The sequence below is a fragment of the Nicotiana tabacum genome, chromosome 3, assembly GCF_000715075.1.
Source record: "Nicotiana tabacum cultivar K326 chromosome 3, ASM71507v2, whole genome shotgun sequence".
NCBI lineage: Eukaryota > Viridiplantae > Streptophyta > Magnoliopsida > Solanales > Solanaceae > Nicotiana > Nicotiana tabacum.
The window spans coordinates 148,932,381-148,951,834 of record NC_134082.1 but is presented as its reverse complement, the minus strand read 5'-3'; the positions used below and the strand labels follow the sequence as shown (position 1 = coordinate 148,951,834).

The following is a 19,454-nucleotide window of genomic DNA, read 5'->3' as shown; positions in this document are numbered from 1 at the left end:
TCGTGTTTTACAGGGAAAAAGGGAAGAAAATAATTTTTACCTTATTTAGACTTGTACTAGGGTTGAAACTCCCATACTATATAAATGGGGGAACCTTTTTATTTTTTGGGTCACAGTTGGCATGCATATCAAAGCAATAAAGTTTACTTTTGTCTTTTAACAATTGTTCAAGTGTTTTTCAGTTGTTCATTCCTTTAGTTGCAATCGAGCTCCATCTCGAGGGCTCACGGTCGGAACCGGTTTCTAGCATTCAAACCTAATGCCATGCTTAATTATTTAATCACATTTGATTTGATCGTTTTGTTTTCCTTTAATTCAATTACTCGCTGTTCTTAAATCATTCATGTTAAATTAAATCACGTATCCTTTAAATCGCGTATAAAATTTAATTGTTACTCATTTTAAGGGTAAACAACCAAAGTTATTCTAAACACTATTTTATCTAACAATGATTGTGCAAATGTGAATAAAACTTAAACTGATTGACAATATGATCACAATAGCCAAACAATGACGCAAGCCATATTCCTTGTGAAAGACAAATGTGCACGTAGACGTAACGAGCTATAGGGAGAGAAGAAACCGGCAAGTCGTTGAGATTGATCTTTGTTATCATACTACTGTATTATATAGGCCATGTTGAGATAAGAATCCAAAGGACGGAAAAAGGATTAAAAAAATCTACTAGTCAAAGATCGATGACGGATCATGAGTGTCGACAAAAGAGTATGGCGTGGAAGTTGCCATTTAATAACCCCCAACTCCCCTCGCTTTCACTTTGAGTGACCAGCTTCTATTAAGATCACCAACTGATTCTTTACCAATATTCAAGAACTGCAGTGTCCTCATCTTCAATGTCTCTTCTTTAATTCTTATTCACCTATAGCAGATAAGTCATAAATTTGTGATATATATGCACAAACACTACGTACTTACTCCATAATATAAAGAAGCTAGAGAGGAAAGTAACCCCCAGAAAAGAAAATTCCCGGCTTTTAGAAACAATGAACCGGCTCGAGAATAAAGACTTAACTTGTTCATTGCCTGTTATTCCAAGATTAGATCGACTGGATTTCTTGGTAAGTTCTTTTTTCTGTTTCAACTAAAAATATGTTAATTTGCTTCCCCCTTTTTTTTGATAATTATGAAACTTAATACAATAATCTCTGAGAAGATCAAATTAAAGTGCATACATGTTGTGGTCCATTGCAAGATACGGAACTTTGAGTACCACGTCCGTATTGTAATATGTTGATATGTGGTTTATATAGCCTTGGACTCTCCCATCTTAGTAGCTAACTTTTGGGCTGTGTCAAGAGGATTTAAATATAGAGTAACATATAAAGGTGCAAAACTAATTTTGTATTATATGCGCAGTATAATTTTTCGGCGAAGGGTTCCCTGAATCAGCCTCTGTCAAGTTCTCCATGGGTTGTATCAATACAAGTCGTGAACAATAGTCTTTCTTATTGAATAAATTAAATGGTGATTATGTACAGCTGCAGCTTCTGGAAGAGAAACATGGGCTTTCTGGAAGACATTCCCTAAATACTGTCGCAAAGAAAGCAGAAGAAGAAGAAGAGGATAAGTGCAAGACTCAGACTCTGACTCTATCCTCTGCTCTGGAACAAGTTTATCTCAAAGGCACACTCATAGAGCGGCTCACAGCGCTCGAGAACCGAGTTTCGCAGGTAACTAGAAAAGTAGGAGATGTAGCTATAGCGTTTTCATATAGATTTGGTTGAAACTTGAATTTTTTTTTGAAGTTATGTTAAAAAATAATTTTTAGAAATTGATGTTGTGTTTGAACATGTATTTTATTTGAAAAAAAATTTAAGTCTGGTGAAAAATTTTCATCCAAAAACTGTATTAAACCAGATTTTGGAAACTTAAAAACTATATTCAATAAACTGATTATATTCCATGAATAAATAAATAATTTTGAAATTTTTTTGCCAAAAACCTATGATCAAACGGGAGCGCATGAAAAAAAAAATCATGGTTACAACTTTTAATAATCACAATCTACTTTATTTGTGCGCAGAATTATTATGGTGGTCATGTTCTTGTGTTTTAAATTTTTCCTTGTAGTTAAGCTTAGAAATGGATGAAGGAAACACGACAAGGTCGAGCTCAACAAAGTCATCAAGGCATGATTCAGTTGCATATACAGCTGCAAGGAGTGAAGAAGATGAAAAGGCCAATCTCCAGGAGAGGCAACTCGAGGTAAACATAGAACTAATTACTAATCAACGCCCATGCTTTGGTGAAGCATATTAATTGGAAAGTTCCTTTAGTTAGTGATTGAGAAAAGTTAGTAATAATGAGAAGAAAAAATAAGTTACTATACCTCATTTTGATAGAATACAAGACACTTGAAATAAAACACGTGTTGCAGTAACTTTTTTCAGCTTTATATAGTTAAATGTTTAAATTTATTAATTTAATATTTGAGTTCGAAAGCTAAAGTAATAAGTGTCTGTTCAGAAAATGTTATGTTTGTTAAGATAATCATGTATTATTAACCTATATATCTAAAAGTATTCTAACTGAATACATATATCTTCTACATCCAAATTATACACACAATTAGAATTGTTTAACACTTTATATTTCTTTATCACTCTCAAACACTCACATCGTATTCTTGTTGTAATTCAAGTTTTAAAAATCCTGAAAGAATTATGTCATACATGATGCACGCAACTGTAAGTACCATAGTGAGAGCGTAAATTCCCCAAGCATGTTGAATACATTTTCTAACATATTGCAGTTTATACACTCCCTTCGTTCCAGTTTATGTGTACGTATTTTCTTTTTTGTGCATTCCGTAAAGAATGACTCCTTTCTAAATTTGAAAATAATTTAACTTAAACTTTCAATTCTACCTTAATGATAAGCTTTTATAACCACATAAATACTCTAGACCCCCTTTTGACTTGTTTAGGATCACAAATTCCAAATGTCTTCTTTCTTTTTACGTACCCAGTCAAACAGGTTCACATAAATTGGAACAGAGAGAGTAATAATTATACTAGCATTAGTTAGCGACTTGTAGTAATTAATGTTAGGTGTTCTTACCATATTTTGTTCTCCTAATTCTTGAAGGAAGAGCAATATATTTACCATAATTGATTTTTTCATTTACGAAAAGGAAAATATAATTCTTGCATGTTTGGCTAGTCTTTTTTCTTGGAGGAAAATATTTCAGACTTCTATAAATTGGAAATCCTTCTCATTCAGTAGCATCCACAATGTAGCAATAGGGGGTTTGAGAGTAAGGGTGTTAAACGGGTGGGCCAGGCCGGGTTGCTATTTTTTGGACCCGTACGGGTTACGGTCTGGGCCGGTTACGGGTTTATGGCTTAACGGGTTTAACGGGTTCGGGTTCATCCGGGTAAAAATTGAACCGTACGGGTTACGAGTTGAGGGGGTCGGGCCGGGTTTAGTGTATTTTTTTTTTTTTGTATTTTGTATAACTATTGTAAGTTATATTAATACTTTGTATTAATTTAATGATTACAAGTTATATTAATACAAAAGTATTAATATAAATTGCAAGTGCTACATTTATTTCAAAATTCAAAATTAAAGTTTGCATTTAAAAAGTAAATTAACAAAAAATAGTAAAACTAAATTTTCATGCATAATAAATTAACAATACTTCAAATTAATCTAACAAACTAAAACATTAAGCATAAATACGTCTAATAATTTTAAAATAACACAAATTGTCTTAAATCTTAAATACGAATTTCCGGAGGACGCTCAAGACAATATTTGATATGCCTCCTTAAACTGCCTGTGCCAGACTCTGAACGAAAATTTAAGACTTGACCACAGTTCTTGCACTTTACTTTCTGACCTTCTTCATTTTCTTCTACCACCTCAAAGTGTTGCCAAACATATGAGCGCACTCTAGAAGTACGAGGCATGATTTAAATTGAATTGAGAATTGAGAATTTGAGATTGAGACTTGAAATCTTGAAAATTGGAGAATGAGAGAAATTGAGATTGAGAAATGAGAGTTGAGTGAAGAAATGAAGAAGAGGGGGTGTATTTATAGTTTTAGAGAAGGTTAATTTTGTAAATTGAAAAAAGGTTAAATTTTTTTAAAAAAAGAGGCTATTAATGCAATTAACCCGTTGGGCAACGGATCCCTGCCAGGTCTTACCGTTGCCAACGGTTAGTGGGCCCCACTTAATTCAAAAAATAAAAAAAAAAAACAAAAAAAAAGATTGTACCGGGTCGGGCCGTGCCGGTTTAACCGGTACACGGTACTGTTCACGTGGACCGGGTTTGACCGGTCCGGTTAACCGTTACCAAAATTTAAACGGACCTACCCCTCCTACCCAGCCCCACCCGGCCCCCTATGTACCGGGCCGGTCCGGTTACGAGTCAACCCGACCCATTAAACACCTTTATTTGAGAGTCTTGTTTAGGGGAGAATTTCAGGACAAGTGTTAGCGTACTACTTGTGTTTGCCTCTTCGTGACGTAGGTCAATCGACCGAACCACGTTAAATGTTTGTGTCTCTTTTGATATATTTCTCGTTTGTTGTCTGATTTATCGTCGTTCAATGTTTGCTTTGCTACCTTCCGCATGACACCTGATTATTTCGGTCCTAACAATTAATGGCTACATAAAATTGTTACTTCGCAGGAAGAAGCCTCGACTACTAAAGCAACATCTTTAGCTGAGAAAACAGATCACAAAGTTGTTGGTAATGCTAAAATGAGAAGGTATCCAAGTAAATCCTACAGAAAATGGCTTGGCTGGCTGCATGTGAGATGTTAAAGTCCGAAAATTAATGTATACCTCTGATTTGTTGTTTCATTAAGCTGCTGAAATGCAGGATCGTCGCTTTTGCATGTGACAACATGCTGACATTGAAGAGAACAGAGATCTTATTTGTTTTTACGTTTCAAAGCAATATATACCTGTAGCGGATTATTTGCATAGCGAACCCTCATATGATCAAGAGAAATTTGGGCTTGTAGCTTCAAATGGATTGTATGTTAGTTTGATGCTTGCTTGAATTCGACTCATCCATAGTTGGTTGTGAACTAGTGATTCTTATCCATCATATATATTCAATATTGATCTAGAATTTTACATATTGTTGGTTTGGATTTTTTATATTTACTAGTTTTAGAGCACGTGCGTTGTCATGTGTGAATTCCGTCAATTAGTAAAAGTTATATACATAATAAACAAATTATTAGAAATAGTAGTTGACGTTCAAAATAAATATAATATTTGCTTAAATGAATAAAATAAATGTTATTATGTTGACACAATTTTTAAATTCAATATCATCTTGACAAGCGAAGATAATAGAAACATTTAATATGAAAAGAAATTCTTATCATCTTTACCATGACTGAGAACGCTGGTGGTATATGTCATGAAAAACAGAAAAATAAATTTCTTCGATAATAGACTATTTCTTCATAATTTAATTATACAATAAATAAATCAATATTAAAAAATTAAGAAACCGTTGTTGTTGGAACAAATTCCAAGAGAGAGAAAATAAACAACGGGACAATTCCAAATAAAATATAAATTCATTATCCTAAGAGTTTTGTCAACTTAAAAATAATTTTACCAATATGTTGAATTTCAAAAAGAACTGAATATGATTATTTAGCTAATTTGTTAATTCAAAACTTGATTTTTATTTTCAACATTATAGGAGATCATTTCTTTTATTGACTCAATTTCTTAATATTAGTTCATCCCAATTTTTAAATATTCAGCGGTAAGTTATAATTTCACCCGCTAATACATTTATCTCATAGGATAAAATAATCGATCTAATATTTTTATCTTTTGAATCTCTGTATTTGCAGAATCATTAGTATTATTGACTCTTGCCAACTACTTTCTTGATTTCTCTGTCTCTCGCTTTTTAAAGTATTTTCTTAGTTATTTGTTTTATTAGTTTAATTTTCAAATATCTTTTTTCAAAAAAATATCAAATAGAAAAATATTATTTGTGTAGAAAAATAGTTCAAATATAATACAAAAAAAATATATTATAGTTCATATCTTGTACTGATATTACCGACTATTAGTATTTCTTTCATACTCTCTTTTACTATCTTGCGTTTCATTTTCTAAATACCTTGTATTGTTATTACTTGCTATCACTACTTCTTCCATCCTTTTTTTAGCCGAGAGTATATTGAAAACAGTCTATCTGCCTGTCTAGGGTAGGGATAAGGCTGCGTACATCCTACCCTTTCTAGACCCCACTTGTGAGAGTACGCTGGATTGTTGTTGTTTTGTTTGTTGTAGATTATAGTTCATACATATAGTTGGAATGTAACTTGAAGGGAATTAAAGTTATGTTACATGTTCAAACATAAGAGTTTATATTTGATAATTAAAATATGAATTGATTATGAAATTTAATTAATCCTAGTATAGTTCAACAAGAAAATATTTAACAAAATTTTAAGGTGATTTTGAAAAGGGAATAATTTTGTAAAGATTTATAACCATTATTCACGTATAAAATTGTATACGGTTTATCTATGAAAAGTTTGCTTCGTATATAGAGTCATGGTGGATATGTTTACTACTTCTGGAGGAATTAAACTTGAAAAATAATAATCTGATTGTACTCTTTTTTTCATCATTGATCTTTTTACACTTTTTACAAGAACTAAACTTGAGAAAATAATTGGGGGATTTGCGGCCGTACCTTGTATTTGTGCCACTTTTTAACCTATACCCTATTTTTAAAAATTATTGATTTGGTAGCGAGTTGATAAAAAATCAGTAATAATATGACACTTACATCCCTGATAAATCGCGTGATCTGCAACGTCATTCATGAAAAAAGATCTCCTCATCTCCTCTCAGCAGCTTTATCAAAAAACCACGAACTTCATGCTAATGTAGCATGAAGTTGTTTCATGTTGAAACTAAAACTTCATGCTAATATAGCATGAAGTTGTTTTACATTGAAGCTAAAACTTCATGCTAATGCATGCTAAAGTTATTTGTCCTTCACTCTACAGTTTTGTCATGAGTGCTGAAGTTATTTAGTTCATTTGCTAAAACATCAGTTTAAACATCCTGAAGTTATTTAGTTCATTTGCGAAAACTTCAGACTAAACATGCTTAAATTTTTGTCTTGTAGTATGTAATTTTCTAATGAGTTTTTGCTAATGCATGCTGAAGTTATTTAGTTCATTTGCTAAAACTTTATACCAAAATATGTTGAAATTTTTTAGTTCATTTGCGAAAACATCAGACTAAACATGCTTAAGTTTTTGTCTTGCAGTATGTAATTTTCTAATGAGTTTTTGCTAATGCATGCTGAATTTATTTAGTTCATTTGCTAAAACTTCAGACTAAACATGCTTAAGTTATTTAGTTCATTTGCTAAAACTTCATGCCAAAACATGCTGAAGTTTTGTCCTGTTGTCACGATCCGGATTTTCCACCCTCGGGAGTTGTGATGGAGCCTACTAATGTGAGCTAGGCAAGCCGACTGTTTGGACAAATTACCCTTTTACCCATTTTATATTCTTTGACAATTATAAAGCAATAACATGTAGACAACGGAATTTACAATAAGCGGAAGGAAAACAATAAATTATCTGAATATGTATCCAAAACAACTATTTGAGCATCGACTACTCAGAACTGGTGTCACAGTTTCACAGACGATCTAGGAATACTACATACAAAGTTTGAAAGATAAAAGATACACTGCTTTTGAACTAAGCAAATGAAACAGGAGTAAAGGGATAGAGGGAGACGCCAGGGCCTGCGGACTACCTTGGATCTCCGTATGGACTTAAGGCAACCACTCGATCTACAGTCCAAAAGCTGCTACTCCGGGATCTGCACACGGTGTAGAGTGTAGTATCAGCACAACCAATCCCATGTGCTGGTAAGTGCCTAGCCTAACCTCGGCGAAGTAGTGATGAGGCTAGGACTAGACTACGAAATAAACCTGTGCAATTAACTATATACAACGGAAAAGAAGAACAATAATATACAGTCAAGTATGGCAGGGGTAACATTCTGCGGGGAACTATCAATTTAGAATAGAAAGACAACGAGTAATTAAAAGAGACAACATATCTCAGATATCAACAAAGAGTCAGGAATCAATAAGTGCACGGTATCTCCCTACGTGTTTTTACTCTCGTCCTCACTAAAGCAATCAAGTAATGAAAAATGTGCACGGCATCACCCTTCGTGCTTTTACTCTCTACCTCACCATATAATCAATATAATCGGCACAGAATGGTACATCGTGCGGCACGACATCACCCTTCGTGCTTTACACTCTTTCCTCATAAATCATACACGGCATCACCCTTCGTGCTTTTACTCTCATCCTCACCAAAACAATCAAGTAATGAAAATGTGCACGGCATCACCCTTCGTGCTTTAACACTCTTCCTCACCCAAACAACAATCACAAACAATAGGGCAAGGGAATAAATGAAATTATAATAAGAATCACGGCAAGGGAACAATAGTTCAAAAATCAAGTCCCCGCAAGGGAACAACATCATAAGAAGCATCAACATCCCGACAAGGGAGATAACATTAAAAGCAACAATATCCCAGCAAGGGAGATAATATAATGATTCTCTTCTCTTTTTTCACTTTTACTTATCAACTCACTTCACAACTTGAGCCAATGCTCTAAAAAGTTCAATTACCAATTATACTTTCACATTTCATTATACAACTTGAGCCAACGCTCCTCAATATTCAAATATCACAATTACTTCCACAAACTTTGCGCAACAATGGAAATCATCACCAAAGCATGAAGTATACAACGAAGTCATAATAACTACAATATAAGACTCACGGGCATGCTTGACACCAACATATAGATACTCGTCACCATGACTATACGTTGTACTCTGCAAATACCACATAGCAAATAAGACTCGACTCCTAATCGCTCAAGCTAAGGTTAGACCAAACACTTACCTCGATGCCACAAACACAATTCAAGTCTCTACTATCGCTTTACCTCTTGGTTCCTCCATCAATTCGCTCGTATCTAGTCATAAGTTACTTAATTACATCAATAAATGCTAAATGAATCAATTCTAATGCATAAAAATGAGTTTTCTAAAGTTTTACCCAAAAATTCAAAAATCACCCTGAGCCCACATGGTCAAAACCCGAGGTTCGAACCAATACCCGATTACCCATTCCCCCATGAACTCAAATATATAATTTGTTTTGAAATCGGACCTTAAATCGAGGTCCAAATTCCCGATTTTTGAAAAAGCTAGGTTCTACCCAAAAAACCCAATTTCCCCCATGAAAATCATTGATTTTGAGTTGAAATCATGTGAAAATATGTTAATGATTGAAAAAAACGAGTTAAAATTGACTTACAATCGATTTGGAAGAAGAGTTGTCTTTGGAAAATTGCCCAAGAGTGTTTTGGTTTTGAAAGAGTGTGAAAAATGAAAGATTTTTGGCTAAGTTATAAAATTGCGGGTTGAAGATGCTGTAATTACGACCAAGGTTCGCAATTGCGGACCCTGACTTCTGCTAAGCTCGCATTTGCGAAATAGCTTTTGCATTTATGAATTGGGAATCGCGAAAAACATGTTGCATTTGCGACGACTGGCTACAAACTGGGGGATCACATTTGCGATAAATCCCTCGCATTTGCGAGGTAGGCTGGCCTGGGCTATTTTCGCATTTGCGAACAGGCCTACAATGCAATAGCTGAAGTCTGCAACTTTCCAAGTCTAAAATCCACCCCGTGGCCTATCCAAAACACACTCGAGCCTTCGGGGCTCCAAACCAAACATGTATACCAACCTAAAAATATCATACGGACTCGCTCATGCATTCAAATCACTAAATAACATCAACAACTGTGAATTTAGCATCAAAAATCATGAAATTTCTTAAAAACTTTAAATTTTCAAAATATTTCTCAAATACGATCTAATTCACATCATCTCAAGTCCGTTTATTACCAAATTTCACAGACTTATCTTAAATCACATATAAGACCTGTACCGGGCGCCGGAACCAAAATATGGGCCCGATACCATCAAATTTTAAACAAATTTCATTTTCAAAAACTAATAAATATTCCAGAAAATAATTTTCTTTAAAAATTTATTTCTCGGGCTTTGGACCTCGAAATTCGATTCCGGGCATACGCCCAAGTCCCATATTTTCCTACGGACCCTCCGGGATAGTCTAATCATGGGTCTGGGTCTGTTTACCCAAAATGTTGACCGAAGTCAACTTAATTCATTTTAAAGCCGAAATTCATCATTTTTCACATATTGGCTTTCCGACTACGCGACTGGACTGCGCACGCAAGTCGAGGTGAGACAGAAAGAGGTTTTTAAGGCTTTGGAACGTAGAATTTACTTTTAAAACAAGTGATGACCTTTTGGGTTATGACATTCTCCACATCTAAAACAATCGTTCGTCCCCGAACGGATAGAAGAAGGAAGTAACTGAGTCGGGGAAAAGATGGGGATAACTGCTCCGCATATCGGACGCGGACTCCCAGGTCGATGCCTCAACAGGCTGACCTCTCAACTGAACACGAACAGAAGGAAAATTTTTCGATCTCAATTGATGAACCTGTCGGTCTAGAATATCTACCGACTCCTTTTCATAGGACAAGTCCTTGTCCAACTGGACAATGCTGAAATCTAACACGTGGGATGGATCGCTGTGATATTTCCGAAGCATGGATACATGAAACACTGGATGCAAGACTGATAAGCTCGGTGGCAACACAAGTCTATAAGCCACCTCTCTCACTCGATCAAGAATCTCAAACGGGCCAATGAACCTAGGGCTAAGCTTGCCCTTCTTCCCGAATATCATCACGCCCTTCTTAGGCGAGACACTCGAAGCAATACCCGCTCACCGACTATGAATGCCAAATCTCGAACCTTACGATTGGCATAACTCTTTTGCCTAGACGGAGCTGTACGAAGCCTATCCTGAATAATCCTGACCTTGTCCAAGGCATCCTGAACCAGATCCGTACCTAACAACCGAGCCTCCCCCTGCTCAAACTATCCAACCGGTGACTGATATCGCCTACCATACAAAGCCTTATAAGGAGCCATCTTGATACTTGGCTGGTAGGTGTTGTTATAGGCAAACTCTGCTAAAGGAAAAAACTGATCCAACGAGCCTCCAAAGTCAATGACACAAGCTCAGAGCATATCCTCCAAAATCTGAATGGTCTGCTCGGACTCCCGTTTGTCTGAGGATGAAACTTTGTGCTCAACTCAACCCGTGTGCCCAACTCTCACTGAACTTCTCTCCAGGAATGGGAGGTAAACTGCGTACCTCGGTCCGAAATGATAGACACGGGCACACCATGAAGGCGAACTATCTCCCAGATATAGATCTCAACTAACCTTTCGGAAGAATAAGAGACTGCCACAAGAATGAAATGTGCTGACTTGGTTAGCCTATCAACAATAACCCACACTGCATCGAACTCCCTCTGAGTCTGTGGAAGTCTCACAATGAAGTCCATAGTGATGCGCTCCCACTTGCACTCAGGAATCTCAATCTTTTGAAATGAACCACCGGGCCTCTGATGCTCGTACTTAACCTGCTGACAATTCAAACACCGAGCCACATATGCAATGATATCCTTCTTCATTCTCCTCCACCAATAATGCTGCCACAAATCCTGATACATCTTCGCAGCGCCCGAATAAATAGAGTACCGGGAACTATGGGCCTCCTCGAAAATTAACTCTCGAATCCCATCCAAATTAGGCACACAAACTCGACCCTACAATCTCAAAACTCCATCATCTTCTAAGGTAACCTGCTTGGCACCTACGTGCTACACCGTGTCTCTAAGGACACACAAATGAGGATCATTATACTGCCGATCTCGGATATGCTCCAATAAAGAAGAACGAGTGACTGTGCAATCTAATATACGGCTGGGCTCAGAAACATCCAACCTCTCACTGATTGGCCAAAGCTTGAACATCCAAAGCAAGTGGTCTCTCACTGACCGGAATATAAGCAAGACTGCCCATACTGGCTGACTTCCTACTCAAAGCATTGGTCACCACATTGGCCTTTCCTGGATGATATAAGATGGTGATATCATAGTCCTTTAATAGCTCCAACCACCTTCTTTGCCTCAAATTTAGCTCCTTCTGCTTGAACAAATACTGCAGACTCTTGTGATCCGTGAACACCTCACATGCCACGCCATACAGATAATGCCTCCAAATCTTCAGCGCGTGAACAATGGCTGTCAACTTCAAATCATGAACCGAATAGTTCTTCTCATGAATCTTCAACTGCCACAAAGCATAGGCAATGGCCTTGCCATCCTGTATCAACACCGCACCAAGTCCAATACGAGATGCATCACAATAAAATGTATAAGGACCTGAACCTGTGGACAAAACCAACATTGGTGCCGTAGTCAAAGCTGTCTTGTGCTTATGAAAGCTAACCTCATACTCGTCCGACCACCTGAACTGGGCACCCTTCTAGGTCAACCTGGTCATTGGGGCTGCGATAGATGAAAATCCCTCCACAAACCGATGATAGTAGCCTGCCAATACTAAAAAACTCCGGATCTCTGTAGTTGATGCTGGTCTAGGCCAGTTCTTGACTGCCTCATTCTTCTTCGGATCAACCTAAATACCCTATGCTGATACAACATGACCCAGGAATGAAACTGAACTCAGCCATAACTCACACTTCGAAAACTTAACATATAACTGACTATCTCTCAAAGTCTGAAGAACCACTCTAAGATGCTGCTCGTGCTCCTCCCGGCTGTGGGAATAGATCAAAATATCATCAATGGAGATTATAATGAATGAATCCAAGTAAGGCTTGAACACTCGGTTCATCAAATCCATAAAAAATGTTGGGGCATTTGTCAACCCGAATGACATCACCAAGAACTCATAATGCCCGTACCGAGTGCGGAAAGCTATCTTAGGGACATCAGATGCCCTAATCCTCAACTGATGGTAGCCAGATCTCAAGTCAATCTTCGAAAATACCTTGGCACCCTGAAGTTGATCAAACAAATCATCAATCCTTGACAATTGATACTTATTCTTGATTGTAACCTTGTTCAACTGCCGGTAATCAATATACATTATCATCGATCCGTCCTTCTTCTTAACAAACAACACCGGTGCACCCCAAGGCGAAACACTCGGTCTAATAAAACCTTTCTCAAACAAGTCTTGCAACTGCTTCTTCAATTTTTTCAACTCAAGTGAGGCCATACAATACGGTAGGATAGAAATGGGCTGAGTGCCCGAAGCCAAATAAATGCAAAAGTTAATATCCATGTCGGGTGGAATACCCGGCAGGTTTGAAAGGAATACCTCAGGAAATTCACGAACAACGGGCACATAATCAATAGAAGGAACCTCAGCACTAGAATCACGAACATAGGCCAAATAGGTCAAACGCCCCTTCTCGACCATACGCTGAGCCTTCATATAAGAGATAACACTACGGGTAGAATGACCAGGAGTCCCTCTACACTCTAAACGAGGTAAAATTGGCAAGGCTAAGGTCACAGTCTTGGCATGATAGTCCAAGATAGCGTGATAAGGTGATAACCAGACCATCCCTAATATGACATCGAAATCAACCTTGTCCAGAAGAAGTAAATCTACACGAGTCTCAAGACCTCCAATCACAACTATACATGAACGATGGACTCGATCTACCACAATAAAATCACCCACCGGTGTAGACACATAAACAAAAGCACTCAAATAATCACTAGGCATGACCAGATACAGTGCAAAATAAGATGACACATAGGAGTATGCAGATCACAGATCAAATAAAACTGTAGCATCTCTGCTACAAACCGGAATAGTACATGTGATAACTGCATCGGAAGCCTCAGCCTCGGGCCTGCCTGGAAGAGCATAACATCGGGGCTAGGCCCCACCACCCTGAGCTACATCTTTGGAATGACCTGCTGCTGGCTGGCCTCCACCTCTAGCGGCCTGAGATCCACCTCTAATACCTCTACCTCCACCTCTAGCACCTCTACCCCCACATCTAGCTAGCTGGGCGGGCTGTGGAACACTCGGTGCCTGAACCATGGCACGGGGACCCTGATGCTGAGAGCTACTCAATGCTCGAGGGCAAAACCTAGCAATGTGACCCATATCACTACAAGTGTAACAAGCCCTCGGCTGCTAAGACTGATGACCTGAATGACCACCCTGAAAACTCTGAAGCGGCGTGCACTGATAGGAGTTGGTGGTGCACTATAGGACTGTTGATCAGAATACTGCATATGGGAACCACGACCACCTGAAACACCATAAGAAACCTGAAGTGCTGACTGGAAAGGCCTAGGAGGATGGCCTCTACCATACTAATCTCTGCCTCCAGACGAGGTACCACTGAATCAGTCTGAATGATGAGGCCTTTTATTAGACTCCTGACCACCTCCTTGCGATAGAACTATCTCAACTCTTCTGGCCACATTGGCCGCCTCCTGTAAAGAAATCTCACTCCCAGTCTCCTTGGCCATCTGAAATCGAATCAGTTGAATAAGTCCCCTAATGAACCTCCTCACATTCTCTCTCTCGGTGGGAAGTATTATAAGAGCATGACGAGGCAAGTCGATGAATCTAGTCTCATACTGAGTAACAGTCATAGAACCCTACTAGAGACACTCAAACTACCTCCGATAGATCTTTCTCTCTGAGTGATGGGAGAAACTTCTCTAAAAATAGCTGAGTAAACTGCTCCCAAGTCAAAGCTGGCGATCCGGCTGGTCTAGCCAAACAATAATCTCCACCAAGTCTTGACGGATCCAGATAAACAAAAAGTAGCAAAATCTACCCCATTGGTCTCCACTATCCCCATGTTTCTGAGAACCTCATGACAACTGTCTAGATAATCCCGGGGATCCTCAGAAGATGCACCGCTGAAAGTAGTAGTGAAGATCTTGGTGAACCTGTCCAACCTCCACAAAGCATAGACAGACATAGCTTCTCCATCACCAGTCTGAGCTACCACACCCTGCTGAACTGCTACAACTGGCTAAACTGCTGGAGTCTGGAACTAGGGAGCTACCTGCTCCGGAGTGTGAGTAGCAGGAGTCTGGGCTCCTCCTCCAGCTTGAGAGACGGATGGCACTACAGGAAGCAAGCCTGCCTGGGTGACACTCTCCATAAGGCCCACTAAACGGACCAGAGCATCTTGGAGTACTGGGGTAGCAATAAACCCCTTTTGGACCTGAGCTGGGCCCACCAGAACTGTATGGGCTGGAACCTCATCATCAAAGTCAAACTGAGGCTCCGCCGTTGGTGCTGCTGCTCTAGGCTTAGCGCTGCCCCTACCTCAGCCTCTAGCACGACCTTGACCTCGCCCTTTGACCCTCGTGGGAGCGACTGCTAGGGGCTCGGGCTGATAGTCAGTGGATGAGGAAGCGTGTGTTCTCGCCATCTGCGAAGGAACATAGTAGAAGTTCAATTAGCATTGGGAAACCAAATCGCACGACAACAAAGAATAAATGTGAAGTTTTTCCTATCTCTGTAGCTCTGGGGGATAAATACAGAAGTCTCTGTACCGATCCCTCAGACTCTACTAAGCTTGCCTATGAACTATGAGACCCATGTAACCTAGTGCTCTGATACTAACTTGTCATGACCCGGACTTCCCGCCCTTAGGAGTCGTGATGGATCCTACTAATGTGATCTAGGCAAGCCGACTGTTTGGATAAATTACCTTTTTACCCATTTTATATTCTTTAACAATTATAAAACAATAACGTGTAGATATCGGAATTTACAATAAGCGGAAGAAAAACAATAAATTATCTGAATATGTATCCAAAACAACTATTTGAGTCTCGACTACCCAGAATTGGTGTCACAGTTTCAGAGACGATCTAGGAATACTACAGAAAAGTTTGAAAGATAAAAGATACACTATTTCTGAACTAAGTAAATGAAACTGGAGTAAAGGGATAGAGGGAGATGCTAGGGCCTGCAGAACTACCTTGAATCTCCGTATGGACTGAAGGCAGTCACCCGACCTACATTCCAAAAGCTCCTGCTATAGGATCTGCACACTGTGCAGAGTGTAGTATCAGCACAACCGACCCCATGTGCTGGTAAATTCCTAGCCTAACCTCGGCGAAGTAGTAACGATGCTAGGACCAGAATGCCAAATAAACCTGTGGAATTTAACTATATACAGCGGAAAAGAAGAACAAAAATATACAGTCAAGTATGGGAGGGGTAACATAGTGCGGGGAACTATCAATTTAGAATAGAAAGACAACGGGTAATTAAAAGAGACAACATATCTCAGATATCAACAAAGAGTCAGGAATCAGTAATTGCACGGTATCTCCCTACGTGTTTTTACTCTCGTCCTCACTAAAGCAATCAAATAATGAAAAATGTGCACGGCATCACCCTTCGTGCTTTTACTCTCTACCTCACCATATAATCAATATAATCGGCACAGAATGGTACATCGTGCGGCACGACATCACCCTTCGTGCTTTACACTCTTTCCTCACAAATCATATACGGCTTCACCCTTCGTGATTTTACTCTCGTCCTCACCAAAGCAATCAAGTAATGAAAATATGCATGGCATCACCCTTCGTGCTTTAACATTCTTCCTCACACAAACAACAATCACAAATAATAGGGCAAGGGGATAAATGAAATTACAATAAGAATCCTGGAAAGGTAACAATAGTTCAACAATCAAGTCCCGACAAGGGAACAACATCATAAGAAGCATCAACATCCCGGCAAGAGAGATAACATTAAAAGCAACAATATCCCGGCAAGGGAGATAATATAAAGATTCTCTTCTTTTTTTTCACTTTTACTTCTCACTCACTTCACAACTTGAGCCAATACTCTAAAAGGTTCAATTACCACTTATACTTTCACATTTCATTATACAACTTGAGCCAACGCTCCTCAATATTCAAATGTCATAATTACTTTCACAAACATTGCCCAACAATGGAAATCATCACCAAAGCCTGAATTATACAACGAAGTCATAATAACCACAATATAAGACTCACAGGCATGCTTGACACCAACATATAGATACTCGTCACCATGACTATACGTCGTACTCAACAAATACCACATAGCAAATAGGACTCGACTCCTTATTGCTCAAGCTAAGGTTAGACCAAATGCTTACCTCGATGCCACAAACACAATTCAAGTCTCTACTATTGCTTTACCTCTTGATTCCACCACCAATTCACTCGTATCTAGTCACAAGTTACTTAATTACATCAATAAATGCTAAATGAATCAATTCTAATGCATGAAAATGAGTTTTCTAATGTTTTACCCAAAAAGTCAAAAATCTCCCCGAGCCCACATGGTCAAAACCCGAGGTTCGAACCAAAACCCGATTACCTATTCCCCCACAAGCTCAAATATATAATTTATTTTGAAATCGGACCTCAAATCGAGGTCCAACTCCCCAATTTTTGAACAACCTAGGTTCTACCCAAAACACCCAATTTTCCCATGAAAATCATTGATTTTGAGTTAAAATCATGTGAAAAGATGTTAATGATTGAAGAAAACGAGTTAAAATGGACTTACAATCGATTTGGAAAAAGAGTTGTCTTTGGAAAATGGCCCAAGAGTGTTTTGGTTTTGAAAGAGCGTGCAAAATTAAAGATTTTCGGCTAAGTTATAAAATTGCAGGTTGCAGATATCGCAATTGCGACCAGGGTTGACAATTGCGAACCCAGTCTTCTGCTAAGCTTGCATTTACGAAGCAACTTTCGCATTTGCAAAGTGGGAATTGCGAATAACATGTCGCATTTGCGACGACTGGCTACAAACTGGGGGATCACATTTGCGGTAAATCCCTCGCATTTGCGAGGTAGGCTGGCCTGGGTTATTTTCGCATTTGCAACAAAGCATTTGCATTTGCGAGCCAGGCTTTGCAAATGCGAAGCCTGCAAGCCTGCAATGCAACAGCTGAAGTCAGCAACTTTCCAAGTCCAAAATTCACCCCGTGGCATATCCAAAACACACCCGAGCCCTCGGGGCTTCAAATCAAACATTTATACCAGCCTAAAAACATCATACAGACTCACTCGTGCATTCAAATCATTATAATAACATCAAAAACTGAGAATTTAGCATCAAAATCATGAAATTTCTTAAAAACCTCAAATTTTCCAAATTTTTCTCAAATACGATCCGATTCACGTCATCTCAAGTCCGTTTATTACAAAATTTCACAAACTTATCTTAAATCACATATAAGACCTGTACCGAGTGCCGGAACCAAAATACAGGCCCGATACCATCAAGTTTTAAATACATTTAATTTTCAAAAAATCATAAATATTTCAGAAAATATTCTTTAAAAATTTATTTCTCGGGCTTGGGACCTCGGAATTTGATTCTGGGCATACACTCAAGTCCCATATTTTCCTACGGACCCTCCGGGATTGTCAAATTACGGGTCTGGGTCCGTTTGCCCTAAAATGTTGACCAAAGTCAACTTAATTCATTTTAAAGCCAAATTTCATCATTTTTCACAAATTTTCATATATTGGCTTTTCGGCTACGTGCTTGGACTGTGCACGCAAGTCGAGGTGTGATAGAAAGAGGTTTAAGGCCTCAAAATGTAGAATTTACTTTTAAAACAAACACCTCCAGTCTACAGTTTTGTCAATAGCCTTAAAGGGTAAAAGTGTCTTTTTAAAATTCTTTTAACAAAAAAATGAGTAAGGATGCAAGCAGAAAAATGAAACGGGTATAAGTTAAAAGGGGTGACCAAATAGGGCCCCCATGCAATTTTTACAAAATAATAGTACTCATTTACAATCCTAAATATTAGGAGTTCTTACATAATTTTAATAAGAAATATTTGTTGCAATCAGCTTTTGTAATATCTCTAAGGCATATATAGATTTACCAAGCAGAGATGAATTAGAGAGACAAGAAGAAGAAAGACAACAGAGAGTTTGGAAGTTCAATCTCGATACATCCAAGAATAATCAGACCATTTTATCTTTGCTTAATCAAAGGAATCTGAGACCTTCATCTTTGATGAGATTAAACAAATCAGAGCCATCCATCTGTGTTGACGGAAAGACACATGGCAAGCAACTAATACTAAATTCTAGAGAATTCTTCACACGTGAGAAGAGTGTGAGAAACTTGTAGATATCAGAATTTGTTGTATTCTTATTTACATATTCCTTGTTTGTTATACATAGAGCAATATCACTAAGACACGTAGGATAGAATAACAAATTTTATTCTCTTTGCTTTGTATATTTACACATGTACAGTGAACAGATAAATACACAATCAGAAAATTCTTCTAAATTCTTGTTTTTTCTATTGTGGTATCAGAGCAACAAGGTTCTTGATCCGATCTTTCTTCTTCTTCAAGCTTCTTAGCAAATCTCTCTA

The 19,454-nt window shown here is 38.1% G+C and overlaps 1 protein-coding gene across 1 annotated transcript; it reads left to right on the top strand.

Moving 5' to 3' along the window:
* The first annotated feature begins 767 nt into the window (after positions 1–767).
* LOC107822719 (uncharacterized) lies at positions 768–5,117 on the top strand. Its single transcript, XM_016649286.2, has 4 exons — positions 768–1,079; positions 1,500–1,691; positions 2,092–2,226; positions 4,663–5,117. Exons 1-4 carry the CDS (start codon positions 1,005–1,007, stop codon positions 4,795–4,797), a joined length of 537 nt encoding a protein of 178 aa, XP_016504772.2. The 5' UTR covers positions 768–1,004; the 3' UTR covers positions 4,798–5,117.
* The last annotated feature ends 14,337 nt before the right edge of the window (positions 5,118–19,454 follow it).

What these genes read in the sequence shown, in the direction of transcription:
- LOC107822719 (XM_016649286.2), top strand. Translation starts at nt 1,005, where the DNA reads ATGAACCGGCTCGAGAATAAAGACTTAACTTGTTCATTGCCTGTTATT. An exon ending in TCGAGAACCGAGTTTCGCAG is followed by an intron (nt 1,692 to 2,091) that starts GTAACTAGAAAA and finishes TTTTCCTTGTAG; the next exon opens with TTAAGCTTAGAAATGGATGA. An exon ending in TCCAGGAGAGGCAACTCGAG is followed by an intron (nt 2,227 to 4,662) that starts GTAAACATAGAA and finishes GTTACTTCGCAG; the next exon opens with GAAGAAGCCTCGACTACTAA.